Genomic DNA, 14,640 nt, shown 5'->3' with positions numbered 1-14,640 from the left:
AGAATGATTAGGAAATATTACTTAACATTACATTTTGCTTCATTTTTGCTTGCAAGAAGTCTAAACCTTATATCGAGAAAGGATCTTATTTCAATAATATTCTAATTAACATAATGTTTCTATAGGAGCGACTACCACTCTTCCAGATACAACCACAGGTAATATTAAATATTGTTCATTAAAAATTTTTTATTAATGTAGCCATTTGTGAAATTCTTCTTTATTCTTCATTCACTGTTTACTGATTCTGATTACTTTTCCTTGCTTACATATGATTTTCAATTCCATTTAAAATTCATTACATAAGTCTTTTCAAGACTGGACATAAAAGACAAAAATTTAAGAAAACTTTGAAAGAAATTAAAAATGAATAGGAATTATCAATAATTAACATTCCATATTTCTTCATTTTTGCTTGCAAAAAGTCTAAACCTTATATAGAGTAAGCATCTCATTTGACTAATATTCTAATTAGCACTATGTTTTTTTCTTTAGGAGCGACTACCACTATTGCAGATACAACCACAGGTAATATTCAATATTGTTCATTTAAAAAAAGTCTTCTTAATGTAGCCAATTGAGAAAATATGAGGCACCAGTTCATTCTTCATTCGCTGTATACTGATTCTGATTACTTTTCTTAGTCTACATGTGATTTTCAAACCTTTAAAAATTCATTACATAAGTCTTTTCAGGACAGAACATAAAATCCCAAAATATAAGTAAACTTTGAAAGAAATTAAGAATGATTAGGAAATATTACTTAACATTACATTTTGTTTCATTTTGGCTTGTAAGAAGTCTAAACCTTATATCGAGAAAGGATCTTATTTGAATAATATTCTAATTAACATAATGTTTCTTTAGGAGCGACTACCACTCTTCCAGATACAACCACAGGTAATATTAAATATTGTTCATTAAAAAAGTCTTCTTAATGTAGCCAATTAAGAAATTCTTCATTCTTCATTCGCTGTATACTGATTCTGATTACTTTTCTTAGTCTACATGTGATTTTCAAACCTTTAAAAATTCATTACATAAGTCTTTTCAGGACAGAACATAAAATCCCAAAATATAAGTAAACTTTGAAAAAAAATTAAGAATGATTAGGAAATATTACTTAACATTACATTTTGTTTCATTTTGGCTTGTAAGAAGTCTAAACCTTATATCGAGAAAGGATCTTATTTGAATAATATTCTAATTAACATAATGTTTCTTTAGGAGCGACTACCACTCTTCCAGATACAACCACAGGTAATATTAAATATTGTTCATTAAAAAAAGTCTTCTTAATGTAGCCATTTGAGAAATTCTTCTTCATTCTTCATTCTCTGTATACTGATTCTGATTACATTTTCCTAGTCTTCTTATGATTTTCAATTCCATTTAAAATTCATTATATAAGTCTTATCAGGACAGAACATAAAATCCCAAAATATAAGTAAACTTTGAAAGAAATTAAGAATGATTAGGAAATATTACTTAACATTACATTTTGCTTCATTTTTGCTTGCAAGAAGTCTAAACCTTATATCGAGAAAGGATCTTATTTCAATAATATTCTAATTAACATAATGTTTCTATAGGAGCGACTACCACTCTTCCAGATACAACCACAGGTAATATTAAATATTGTTCTTTAAAAAAAGTCTTATTAATGTAGCCATTTGAGAAATTCTTCTTTATTCTTCATTCACTGTATACTGATTCTGAATACTTTTCCTAGCCTACATATTATTTTCAATTACATTAAAAATTTATTACATAAGTCTTTTCTAGACTGGACATAAAATCCAATAATATAAGTAAACTTTGAAAGAAATTAAGAATGATTAGGAAATATCATTACTTAACATTCCATATTTCTTCATTATTGCTTGCATGAAGTCTAAACCTTATATCGAGAAAGGATCTTATTTGAATAATATTCTAATTAACATAATTTTTCTTTAGGAGTGACTACCACTCTTCCAGATACAACCACAGGTATTATTAAATATTGTTCATTAAAAAAATTTTATTAATGTAGCCATTTGTGAAATTCTTCTTTATTCTTCATTCATTGTATACTGATTCTGATTACTTTTCCTTGCTTACATATGATTTTCAATTCCATTTAAAATTCATTACATAAGTCTTTTCAAGACTGGACATAAAAGACAAAAATTTAAGTAAACTTTGAAAGAAATTAAGAATGAATAGGAATTATCATTAATTAACATTCCATATTTCTTCATTTTTCTTGCAAAAAGTCTAAACCTTATATGGAGTAAGCATCTCATTTGACTAATATTCTAATTAGCACTATGTTTTTTCTTTAGGAGCGACTACCACTATTGCAGATACAACCACAGGTAATATTCAATATTGTTCATTTAAAAAAAGTCTTCTTAATGTAGCCAATTGAGAAAATATGAGGCACCAGTTCATTCTTCATTCGCTGTATACTGATTTTGATTACTTTTCTGAGTCTACATGTGATTTTCAAACCTTTAAAAATTCATTACATAAGTCTTTTCAGGACAGAACATAAAATCCCAAAATATAAGTAAACTTTGAAAAAAATTAAGAATGATTAGGAAATATTACTTAACATTACATTTTGCTTCATTTTTGCTTGTAAGAAGTCTAAACCTTATATCGAGAAAGGATCTTATTTGAATAATATTCTAATTAACATAATGTTTCTTTAGGAGTGACTACCACTCTTCCAGATACAACCACAGGTAATATTAAATATTGTTCATTAAAAAAGTCTTCTTAATGTAGCCAATTAAGAAATTCTTCATTCTTCATTCACTGGATACTGATTCTGATTACTTTTCCTACTCTACTTGTGATTTTCAAATCTGTTAAAAACTCATAACATAAGACTTTTCAATTCCATTTAAAATTCATTATATAAGTCTTTTCAAGACTGGACATAACATCCAATAATTTAAGTAAACTTTAAAAGAAATTAAGAATGATTATGAAATATCATTACTTAACATTCCATATTTTTTTGCCTGCATGAAGTCTAAACCTTATATCGAGAAAGGATCTTATTTGAATAATTTTCTAATTAACATAATGTTTCTATAGGAGCGACTACCACTCTTCCAGATACTACCACAGGTAATATTAAATATTGTTCTTTAAAAAAAGTCTTATTAATGTAGCCATTTGAGAAATTCTTCTTTATTCTTCATTCACTGTTTACTGATTCTGATTACTTTTCCTTGCTTACATATGATTTTCAATTCCATTTAAAATTCATTACATAACTCTTTTCAAGACTGGACATAAAAGCCAATAAAATAATTAAACTTTGAAAGAAATTAAGAATGATTAGGAAATATTACTTAACATTCCAGTTTGCTTCATTTTTGCTTGTAAGAAGTCTAAACCTTATATCGAGAAAGAATCTTATTTGAATAATATTCTAATTAACATAATGTTTCTATAGGAGCTACTACCACTCTTCCAGATACTACCACAGGTAATATTAAATATTGTTCATTAAAAATTTTTTATTAATGTAGCCATTTGTGAAATTCTTCTTTATTCTTCATTCACTGTTTACTGATTTTGATTACTTTTCCTTGCTTACATATGATTTTCAATTCCATTTAAAATTCATTACATAAGTCTTTTCAAGACTGGACATAAAAGACAAAAATTTAAGAAAACTTTGAAAGAAATTAAAAATGAATAGGAATTATCAATAATTAACATTCCATATTTCTTCATTTTTGCTTGCAAAAAGTCTAAACCTTATATAGAGTAAGCATCTCATTTGACTAATATTCTAATTAGCACTATGTTTTTTTCTTTAGGAGCGACTACCACTATTGCAGATACAACCACAGGTAATATTCAATATTGTTCATTTAAAAAAAGTCTTCTTAATGTAGCCAATTGAGAAAATATGAGGCACCAGTTCATTCTTCATTTGCTGTATACTGATTCTGATTACTTTTCTTAGTCTACATGTGATTTTCAAACCTTTAAAAATTCATTACATAAGTCTTTTCAGGACAGAACATAAAATCCCAAAATATAAGTAAACTTTGAAAAAAATTAAGAATGATTAGGAAATATTACTTAACAATACATTTTGTTTCATTTTGGCTTGTAAGAAGTCTAAACCTTATATCGAGAAAGGATCTTATTTGAATAATATTCTAATTAACATAATGTTTCTTTAGGAGCGACTACCACTCTTCCAGATACAACCACAGGTAATATTAAATATTGTTCATTAAAAAAGTCTTCTTAATGTAGCCAATTAAGAAATTCTTCATTCTTCATTCGCTGTATACTGATTCTGATTACTTTTCTTAGTCTACATGTGATTTTCAAACCTTTAAAAATTCATTACATAAGTCTTTTCAGGACAGAACATAAAACCCCAAAATATAAGTAAACTTTGAAAAAAAATTAAGAATGATTAGGAAATATTACTTAACATTACATTTTGTTTCATTTTGGCTTGTAAGAAGTCTAAACCTTATATCGAGAAAGGATCTTATTTGAATAATATTCTAATTAACATAATGTTTCTTTAGGAGCGACTACCACTCTTCCAGATACAACCACAGGTAATATTAAATATTGTTCATTAAAAAAAGTCTTCTTAATGTAGCCATTTGAGAAATTCTTCTTCATTCTTCATTCTCTGTATACTGATTCTGATTACATTTTCCTAGTCTTCTTATGATTTTCAATTCCATTTAAAATTCATTATATAAGTCTTATCAGGACAGAACATAAAATCCCAAAATATAAGTAAACTTTGAAAGAAATTAAGAATGATTAGGAAATATTACTTAACATTACATTTTGCTTCATTTTTGCTTGCAAGAAGTCTAAACCTTATATCGAGAAAGGATCTTATTTCAATAATATTCTAATTAACATAATGTTTCTATAGGAGCGACTACCACTCTTCCAGATACAACCACAGGTAATATTAAATATTGTTCTTTAAAAAAAGTCTTATTAATGTAGCCATTTGAGAAATTCTTCTTTATTCTTCATTCACTGTATACTGATTCTGATTACTTTTCCTAGCCTACATATTATTTTCAATTAAATTAAAAATTTATTACATAAGTTTTTTCTAGACTGGACATAAAATCCAATAATATAAGTAAACTTTGAAAGAAATTAAGAATGATTAGGAAATATCATTACTTAACATTCCATATTTCTTCATTATTGCTTGCATGAAGTCTAAACCTTATATCGAGAAAGGATCTTATTTGAATAATATTCTAATTAACATAATTTTTCTTTAGGAGTGACTACCACTCTTCCAGATACAACCACAGGTAATATTAAATATTGTTCATTAAAAAAGTCTTCTTAATGTAGCCAATTAAGAAATTCTTCATTCTTCATTCACTGGATACTGATTCTGATTACTTTTCCTACTCTACTTGTGATTTTCAAATCTGTTAAAAACTCATAACATAAGACTTTTCAATTCCATTTAAAATTCATTATATAAGTCTTTTCAAGACTGGACATAACATCCAATAATTTAAGTAAACTTTAAAAGAAATTAAGAATGATTATGAAATATCATTACTTAACATTCCATATTTTTTTGCCTGCATGAAGTCTAAACCTTATATCGAGAAAGGATCTTATTTGAATAATTTTCTAATTAACATAATGTTTCTATAGGAGCGACTACCACTCTTCCAGATACTACCACAGGTAATATTAAATATTGTTCTTTAAAAAAAGTCTTATTAATGTAGCCATTTGAGAAATTCTTCTTTATTCTTCATTCACTGTTTACTGATTCTGATTACTTTTCCTTGCTTACATATGATTTTCAATTCCATTTAAAATTCATTACATAACTCTTTTCAAGACTGGACATAAAAGCCAATAAAATAATTAAACTTTGAAAGAAATTAAGAATGATTAGGAAATATTACTTAACATTCCAGTTTGCTTCATTTTTGCTTGTAAGAAGTCTAAACCTTATATCGAGAAAGAATCTTATTTGAATAATATTCTAATTAACATAATGTTTCTATAGGAGCTACTACCACTCTTCCAGATACTACCACAGGTAATATTAAATATTGTTCATTAAAAATTTTTTATTAATGTAGCCATTTGTGAAATTCTTCTTTATTCTTCATTCACTGTTTACTGATTCTGATTACTTTTCCTTGCTTACATATGATTTTCAATTCCATTTAAAATTCATTACATAAGTCTTTTCAAGACTGGACATAAAAGACAAAAATTTAAGAAAACTTTGAAAGAAATTAAAAATGAATAGGAATTATCAATAATTAACATTCCATATTTCTTCATTTTTGCTTGCAAAAAGTCTAAACCTTATATAGAGTAAGCATCTCATTTGACTAATATTCTAATTAGCACTATGTTTTTTTCTTTTGGAGCGACTACCACTATTGCAGATACAACCACAGGTAATATTCAATATTGTTCATTTAAAAAAAGTCTTCTTAATGTAGCCAATTGAGAAAATATGAGGCACCAGTTCATTCTTCATTCGCTGTATACTGATTCTGATTACTTTTCTTTGTCTACATGTGATTTTCAAACCTTTAAAAATTCATTACATAAGTCTTTTCAGGACAGAACATAAAATCCCAAAATATAAGTAAACTTTGAAAAAAATTAAGAATGATTAGGAAATATTACTTAACATTACATTTTGTTTCATTTTGGCTTGTAAGAAGTCTAAACCTTATATCGAGAAAGGATATTATTTGAATAATATTCTAATTAACATAATGTTTCTTTAGGAGCGACTACCACTCTTCCAGATACAACCACAGGTAATATTAAATATTGTTCATTAAAAAAAGTCTTCTTAATGTAGCCATTTGAGAAATTCTTCTTCATTCTTCATTCTCTGTATACTGATTCTGATTACATTTTCCTAGTCTTCTTATGATTTTCAATTCCATTTAAAATTCATTATATAAGTCTTATCAGGACAGAACATAAAATCCCAAAATATAAGTAAACTTTGAAAGAAATTAAGAATGATTAGGAAATATTACTTAACATTACATTTTGCTTCATTTTTGCTTGCAAGAAGTCTAAACCTTATATCGAGAAAGGATCTTATTTCAATAATATTCTAATTAACATAATGTTTCTATAGGAGCGACTACCACTCTTCCAGATACAACCACAGGTAATATTAAATATTGTTTTTTAAAAAAAGTCTTATTAATGTAGCCATTTGAGAAATTCTTCTTTATTCTTCATTCACTGTATACTGATTCTGATTACTTTTCCTAGCCTACATATTATTTTCAATTACATTAAAAATTCATTACATAAGTCTTTTCTAGACTGGACATAAAATCCAATAATATAAGTAAACTTTGAAAGAAATTAAGAATGATTAGGAAATATCATTACTTAACATTCCATATTTCTTCATTATTGCTTGCATGAAGTCTAAACCTTATATCGAGAAAGGATCTTATTTGAATAATATTCTAATTAAAATAATTTTTCTTTAGGAGTGACTACCACTCTTCCAGATACAACCACAGGTAATATTAAATATTGTTCATTAAAAAAATTTTATTAATGTAGCCATTTGTGAAATTCTTCTTTATTCTTCATTCACTGTATACTGATTCTGATTACTTTTCCTTGCTTACATATGATTTTCAATTCCATTTAAAATTCATTACATAAGTCTTTTCAAGACTGGACATAAAAGACAAAAATGTAAGTAAACTTTGAAAGAAATTAAGAATGAATAGGAATTATCATTAATTAACATTCCATATTTCTTCATTTTTCTTGCAAAAAGTCTAAACCTTATATGGAGTAAGCATCTCATTTGACTAATATTCTAATTAGCACTGTTTTTTCTTTAGGAGCGACTACCACTATTGCAGATACAACCACAGGTAATATTCAATATTGTTCATTTAAAAAAAGTCTTCTTTAATGTAGCCAATTGAGAAAATATGAGGCACCAGTTCATTCTTCATTCGCTGTATACTGATTTTGATTACTTTTCTGAGTCTACATGTGATTTTCAAACCTTTAAAAATTCATTACATAAGTCTTTTCAGGACAGAACATAAAATCCCAAAATATAAGTAAACTTTGAAAAAAATTAAGAATGATTAGGAAATATTACTTAACATTACATTTTGCTTCATTTTTGCTTGTAAGAAGTCTAAACCTTATATCGAGAAAGGATCTTATTTGAATAATATTCTAATTAACATAATGTTTCTTTAGGAGCGACTACCACTCTTCCAGATACAACCACAGGTAATATTAAATATTGTTCATTAAAAAAGTCTTCTTAATGTAGCCAATTAAGAAATTCTTCATTCTTCATTCACTGGATACTGATTCTGATTACTTTTCCTACTCTACTTGTGATTTTCAAATCTGTTAAAAACTCATAACATAAGACTTTTCAATTCCATTTAAAATTCATTATATAATAACAGCGGGACCTGGAGTGACCCGCCTCTATATAACACATTACCCCCTTCCCAACATACCTTTCACCTATCTCAATGAGACAATACACTTTGTTGGTAATACCTGGCCGCAGCCCTGTTTATTGAATATTAACATATTCAGATAACATTTACATAAATCAATATATAAATTAACAGCCATAAATAACACATTAACAATAACCCATAACAATGGTATCACCATTGTGACCTTGATCCCGAGCTACCATTAGATGTAATTGGCCCCCGACCCTGCCGTCTAAGCAAGGGTCCGAGGGGTGGCATGTCCCACACATGCCCCATTATCCAGGGTCATCCGACCCACCAGGCACAGCTCCCAGCCGGCCCACCGCTCATCCCTTGATGAGCCCGTTAGCCAGTAGCTCGGGATACCGCCACCCTGACTACCTTACACACCCCAAAACTAGAGGGCGGGCGGGCGGGAAAGCTGCTTCGGAGGACCCAAACTGTTCGGGTCCTCCGCGAGCCCTGCCTTTTAACCCTTCCCTCCCCCACAATTCCTTTCGGCCGCGACAGCCAATGCGATCCCTTCTTAGTGACCGCCCCCCTTTGGGCCCGCTACCCCTACCCCTCCTTCGGCCTAACTAGTCCGATGGGCGATCCGGCGGGCCACCCAGCCCCGCGTTAAGTTCGCCCATCGAGACTAGCTCTTGGGCTTTTTATAACAGCGGGACCTGGAGTGACCCGCCTCTATATAACACATTACCCCCTTCCCAACATACCTTTCACCTATCTCAATGAGACAATACACTTTGTTGGTAATACCTGGCCGCAGCCCTGTTTATTGAATATTAACATATTCAGATAACATTTACATAAATCAATATATAAATTAACAGCCATAAATAACACATTAACAATAACCCATAACAATGGTATCACCATTGTGACCTTGATCCCGAGCTACCATTAGATGTAATTGGCCCCCGACCCTGCTGTCTAAGCAAGGGTCCAAGGGGTGGCATGTCCCACACATGCCCCATTATCCGGGGTCATCCGACCCACCAGGCACAGCTCCCAGCCGGCCCACCGCTCATCCCTTGATGAGCCCATTAGCCAGTAGCTCGGGATACCGCCACAGGCCTGTAACGCGTTACAGGCCCCCCCCAATAAAAGGAAAACAGGGCTGCGGCCAGAAGACCAACACTCGCTCGCAACAGGAGGCGAAGTCGTCCAACAGCAAATCACAACTGCTAGCCCATCATGTGGCTCAACGAAGCAGAAGCCCAGCAAGACACAACCCAGGCCAGTTGACCTCCAAGCCCAACCCCAAATCCCCCAGGACCCACCCAGAGGGCGGGACGAAACCCAGAATCGGACCCCCAAGGACGAGACCCAAACCCTGCCGAAACCACCCCGTTAACAGGACGGAAAGGACCCTGCTCGCCCCACACCTCCCCCACGGAGGAACCCCCTGAACCGTCCACAAAGCCCAAGCGAGACAAATCAAGTCGACAGCCCTGGACATCACCAGAACAGCCCCCTGCCCCTGAATCTAATCTCCAGACTGTAACTCAAGGCACCAACCGCCAGCATAGCAGCTTGGAAAAACTGGAGGGAAGGCACCACATAACACAGCCGCAGGGCAATCCCCTCACAGGGAGCGGCCGACCCACACCCAGTCACACCCCCACTGGCACCAAGCGTAAAGAGAGCCGATCCGACTGATTGCAACCACGCCAACAAGGCGCCAGGAGAACCCGAAGAACCAGGACTAAGACCCCCAGCCCAACTCGCACCTATACACCAGAGGGGCGACAAGGAATAACACGCCCGCATCCGGCTCCAAATCCAGCAAAATAGTCTTGACCAAGAAGTCCCCGAAGGAACTGACTGAGACTAACCAAATCCAAAATGGGCCTCTCCCCGACACAGCCCCGCCCGAGCATGCACTGAACAACTCTACTCCAACCCAACGGGGCCACCGAATAAAACCCTCAGGTCCCAAAGGGGATGGCCATAAGCTCAGGACGGGACCCACCACCAGGTAACGACCAGATATTCCCAGAACTAATGCGAGATACTGCAGGACCACCCTAGCCCTGCCTACCCAAAACGACCCAAGACAAGCGCCACGAACGGCGGCAATCCAGCCAAAGGAGGAAGGGGGAGAGAAAGGGTCGCAGACCGAGGCACCTGGACCGCACCCTATATCACACCGGCCCCCATACAGCCCGCGCCCCAAAGAACCAGGACCACCCACTCCTGCCGCCACCAGACCAACCGCAAGTCAGCGCACGACCAAAATATGAAAACAACCAAGCAGGAGCCAAGCACCAGAGGAACCATGATAGCCACTCCGCCACACCCCCCAACCAGCAACGAGCTCACGCAGCACCTGATCCCCTGCCCCTAAGAAACCACCAAACACCTAGTCCAACCACAACCCACCACCGAGGCACCCTGAAACAGCCCCACGTTGTAGGGCAGGGGAATAAAGTCCTTCAGCATTGGAACCAGGGCCCCTCAGCGCCCCGCACTGCAGCACCCCCCTCGAACCAGGAGCACCCGCTCCATCTGAGACGAGCACCAACCATCCATCACCACCCCTCGCCCTAGGGGAGGGCACTGCAAACCCATGGAACTCAGGCCAACGCCACGCACCACCAGCAGCGTGCAACCAGCACCACCCAGCCCGCACTGGAAGACCCCCAGACTGACCTAGTCCTCCCTAGGAGGTCTCTAAACCATACCCAGTCTCAATCGTGCTCTAAGGAGATCACCAGAACCTCCTCAAGCTCGCCCCATCCTTGGATATCCAAGAACCTACCCCCGCTAGCCCCAAGGAAACCATCCAAACCAAGCCAGCATTAGCCCTTCCCGGGAGTCCCCAGAACCGTTGCCCGGATCCTCCCCTTCGTTCCGCCCCCCCCCCCCCCGGGTAGTCCACAGAACCACCCCAGTCCTCCCACCTCAGGGAGGCCGCCGAACCCCACCCTGGACCTGTCACCCCCCGGGAGGCCACAGAACCACCTCAGTCCATCAACCCCCGTGGAGTCCACAGAATCACCCCAGTCCTGCCCCCCCGGGGAGTCCACAGAACCACCCTGGTCCTGTCCCCCCGGGGGGTCCACAGAACCACCCTGGGTGTTCCCCCGAGGAGCCGCAGAACCACCCCGATCTTGCCCTCCCATGGAGGCCACAGAACCACCCTAGTCCTGCAACCCCCGGGGAGTCCACAGAATCACCCCAGTCCTGTCCCCCCCGGGGAGTCCTCAGAACCACCCTGGTCCTGCCGCCCCGGGGAGTCCACAGAACCACCCTGGGTGTTCCCCCCCGGAGAGTCCACAGAACCACCCCGGTCCTGCCCCCCCGGGGAGTCCACAGAACCACCTCGGTCCTGCCCCCCCGGGGAGTCCACAGAACCGTCCTAGCACTGCCCCCCCGGAGAGACCACAGAACCGCCCGGTCCTGTTCTCCCGGAGGGTCCACAGCACCAGATCAGCCCAATCCCCCCAAGGGGAAGCCAGGCCACCAACCAAGCCACATTTCGCTGCCACAGAACAACTCCATGTTCTGCAGACAGCTGGCAAAAGGGCATGCCACCGTAGCAGTGGCGCCCTCGAAGCAACCACCAGTCTCTCAGCGATCCCAAAACCAGACTGGAAGAAAGGATGGCGCCGTTCGCAGCAACCAATGTGTCTGCTGACCCCCAGCTGTAAGCCGTGTCCTCCAGGGGCACAGTCACCAACTGCACTAACGGTCCTAGCCGTTGCTCGGCAGCGAAGCAAATAGGAATCTGGGAGGCGGTGGCGCCATCCGAAGCTACCACCAAGTCTTTGGACCCCGTCACACGCTGGCTCCAACGTATCCGAAATTCCGTCCATGGACCACCAGTGAAGAAGAGACGATCCCCAGAGACCGCCATCACCAGACCTGAAACAAAACCAAAAGAGCAGCAGCAACTGTCCAGGAGTGCCCCAGACCCACCTCCAAGGCATCCACACCCAATAGAACACCCGCCAGTGGCCTCAGCCCCTACTGACATCCCCACCTCCAGGCAAAGCCCCCCCCCCAATCCGGACCCCTGCCCCAGGAAAAAAGGAAAAGGAGAAGGAGCCGACTCACCAGGAGACCGCAAGACCATAAAGAAGAGGGAACAAGGCCCTAGAGCAAGGAGCCACCAGAGCGAACTCCCCCACCTGCCACCAAGGCACCCGCACTCCAACGGAAGGACCCTGCCTCCCGCCGCACAGACACGAAGCACGCGCGTAAGAGCAGCGCCCACGTGCAAGAGCAACTGAGAGGAGCCACAGGGCAGGAAACCCCCCCACTGCAGGGGCCGAGGCAGAATCTGTATCCACCGCGCCCCAAGCTCCCCCCCAGTCAGGCACAGGCTGAGGAACCTGATTCAATGAGGTTTGGTTTCAGTTTTATTTCATTTTATTTTATTTAATTTAATTTTATTATATTTATATTTTAGTATAACATATTGGTACCGATGAAAAGGGGGCCAAATCCGCCCCACCGCCTCACCACAAGGCCTAGCAGCCGCCCATGAGGCAGTCAAAACAGCAGCCCGGCAACCCTGTGAAGAAACAGGCAGCACACAACGAGCACCCCCACTCCTGCTGCCCCCAGTGATCCCGGATCCTTTGCTAAGGTGGCCTGGAGAGAGGCAGCAAGCATGAGCCCCACTGCACACACCAAGCGCCGTCCCCTTACAACGCTACGAGCGCAGGGGCGCCACGATCTGTGCCCTCTCGCGCCTGATCCTCTCCCTCTCTCCGCCGACGTGACCCAGAGGAGGAAGACAAAGAAGAGGAAGAAGAGGTTGAAGAGGAGGAAGAGGAAGACGAAGAAGAATCTCTGCCCCCCCCGTCTCTTTTTACCCTTACCCTTTTTCTTCTCCCGTTTTCCCCGAACACTAACCCCAGCCCCTAGGGCCATGTTACCCGTGATCCGGTCGTCTCCAGGTCTGTGTCCGCCTCCAGCCGCTCCCGAAGTGGTGCCTTCCGCAGCAGCCACTGTAGCTGGACGCTGCTGGTCTCGAGCATGCTCTCCGCCACCGATCTGTGGAGTTGCAGCCGTTCCTCCGCTAGACTGTCCAGTATCAGAAGTCCCAGCCATCTCGACAGGTCCTGCAGCGACGTCCTGTGGGAAGAAATCCGAACAGGGGCCAGCAACCGGCACAGCAGAAGGGTAGTAAGCCCCGTAGAACCAGCCCCAACATGAGGCCCCCCGCTACCCCCAAGCGCACCCGGTCCCCAAGGATAAGGAGGAAACGGTGGTGGGACTGACACCCAGGGGGTTCCACTCCAGGGCGCGCACCAGGGACCTGTAGACCAGGGAACCCACCAGCCCGCTGGGCCCGTTGGCCCACCTCCCCCCATCCCTGATGTCGAGAAGGGTACCAGGAACAGCGGCAGACTCGGGCGCATTCCCCCCCCCAGCCCGATCTCATGGGGAACTCAGGCGCCGCCGCCGGCTCTCTCCTCGGCCCTCTACCCCCCCTAGGAGCGGGCTCATGATGGGCAGGCTCTGGGGCCACCGCCCCCGGGTCCCCGACGACCGTGACCCTCCCGGCCGGCAAGGCACCCGAGCTCTGCGCCCCCACGACGCTCCTCCCCCTTCCCGCGGCAGGGTTCCGGCTCCTGCCCCTGCGGGTAGACCGCTTCGGAGGACCCAAACTGTTCGGGTCCTCCGCGAGCCTTGCCTTTTAACCCTTCCCTCCCCCACAATTCCTTTCGGCCGCGACAGCCAATGCGATCCCTTCTTAGTGACCGCCCCCCTTTGGGCCCGCTACCCCTACCCCTCCTTCGGCCTAACTAGTCCGATGGGCGATCCGGCGGGCCACCCAGCCCCGCGTTAAGTTCGCCCATCGAGACTAGCTCTTGGGCTTTTTAGTCTTTTCAAGACTGGACATAAAATCCAATAATTTAAGTAAACTTTGAAAGAAATTAAGAATGATTATGAAATATCATTACTTAACATTCCATATTTCTTCATTTTTGCCTGCATGAAGTCTAAACCTTATATCGAGAAAGGATCTTATTTGAATAATTTTCTAATTAACATAATGTTTCTATAGGAGCTACTACCACTCTTCCAGATACTACCACAGGTAATATTAAATAGTGTTCATTAAAAAATTTTTATTAATGTAGCTATTTGTGAAATTCTTCTTTATTCT

General features: G+C 39.7%; 1 protein-coding gene across 1 annotated transcript in view; it reads left to right on the top strand.

Moving 5' to 3' along the window:
* Nucleotides 1-14,640, top strand: part of LOC117366893 (mucin-2-like) — a 79,636-nt gene that overhangs the window by 51,308 nt on the left and 13,688 nt on the right. Inside the window, exons 42-64 of the mRNA XM_033958870.1 lie at nucleotides 126-158; nucleotides 496-528; nucleotides 868-900; nucleotides 1,228-1,260; nucleotides 1,593-1,625; nucleotides 1,960-1,992; nucleotides 2,328-2,360; nucleotides 2,700-2,732; nucleotides 3,091-3,123; nucleotides 3,455-3,487; nucleotides 3,825-3,857; nucleotides 4,197-4,229; nucleotides 4,557-4,589; nucleotides 4,922-4,954; nucleotides 5,289-5,321; nucleotides 5,680-5,712; nucleotides 6,044-6,076; nucleotides 6,786-6,818; nucleotides 7,151-7,183; nucleotides 7,518-7,550; nucleotides 7,884-7,916; nucleotides 8,257-8,289; nucleotides 14,539-14,571. Of these exons, the coding sequence (XP_033814761.1) occupies nucleotides 126-158; nucleotides 496-528; nucleotides 868-900; nucleotides 1,228-1,260; nucleotides 1,593-1,625; nucleotides 1,960-1,992; nucleotides 2,328-2,360; nucleotides 2,700-2,732; nucleotides 3,091-3,123; nucleotides 3,455-3,487; nucleotides 3,825-3,857; nucleotides 4,197-4,229; nucleotides 4,557-4,589; nucleotides 4,922-4,954; nucleotides 5,289-5,321; nucleotides 5,680-5,712; nucleotides 6,044-6,076; nucleotides 6,786-6,818; nucleotides 7,151-7,183; nucleotides 7,518-7,550; nucleotides 7,884-7,916; nucleotides 8,257-8,289; nucleotides 14,539-14,571 (759 nt within the window). The remainder of the gene's footprint in view (nucleotides 1-125; nucleotides 159-495; nucleotides 529-867; nucleotides 901-1,227; nucleotides 1,261-1,592; nucleotides 1,626-1,959; nucleotides 1,993-2,327; nucleotides 2,361-2,699; nucleotides 2,733-3,090; nucleotides 3,124-3,454; nucleotides 3,488-3,824; nucleotides 3,858-4,196; nucleotides 4,230-4,556; nucleotides 4,590-4,921; nucleotides 4,955-5,288; nucleotides 5,322-5,679; nucleotides 5,713-6,043; nucleotides 6,077-6,785; nucleotides 6,819-7,150; nucleotides 7,184-7,517; nucleotides 7,551-7,883; nucleotides 7,917-8,256; nucleotides 8,290-14,538; nucleotides 14,572-14,640) is intronic.

Source organism: Geotrypetes seraphini, chromosome 9 (genome assembly GCF_902459505.1).
Source record: "Geotrypetes seraphini chromosome 9, aGeoSer1.1, whole genome shotgun sequence".
Taxonomy (NCBI): domain Eukaryota; kingdom Metazoa; phylum Chordata; class Amphibia; order Gymnophiona; family Dermophiidae; genus Geotrypetes; species Geotrypetes seraphini.
This window is presented reverse-complemented; position numbering and strand designations above follow the sequence as displayed.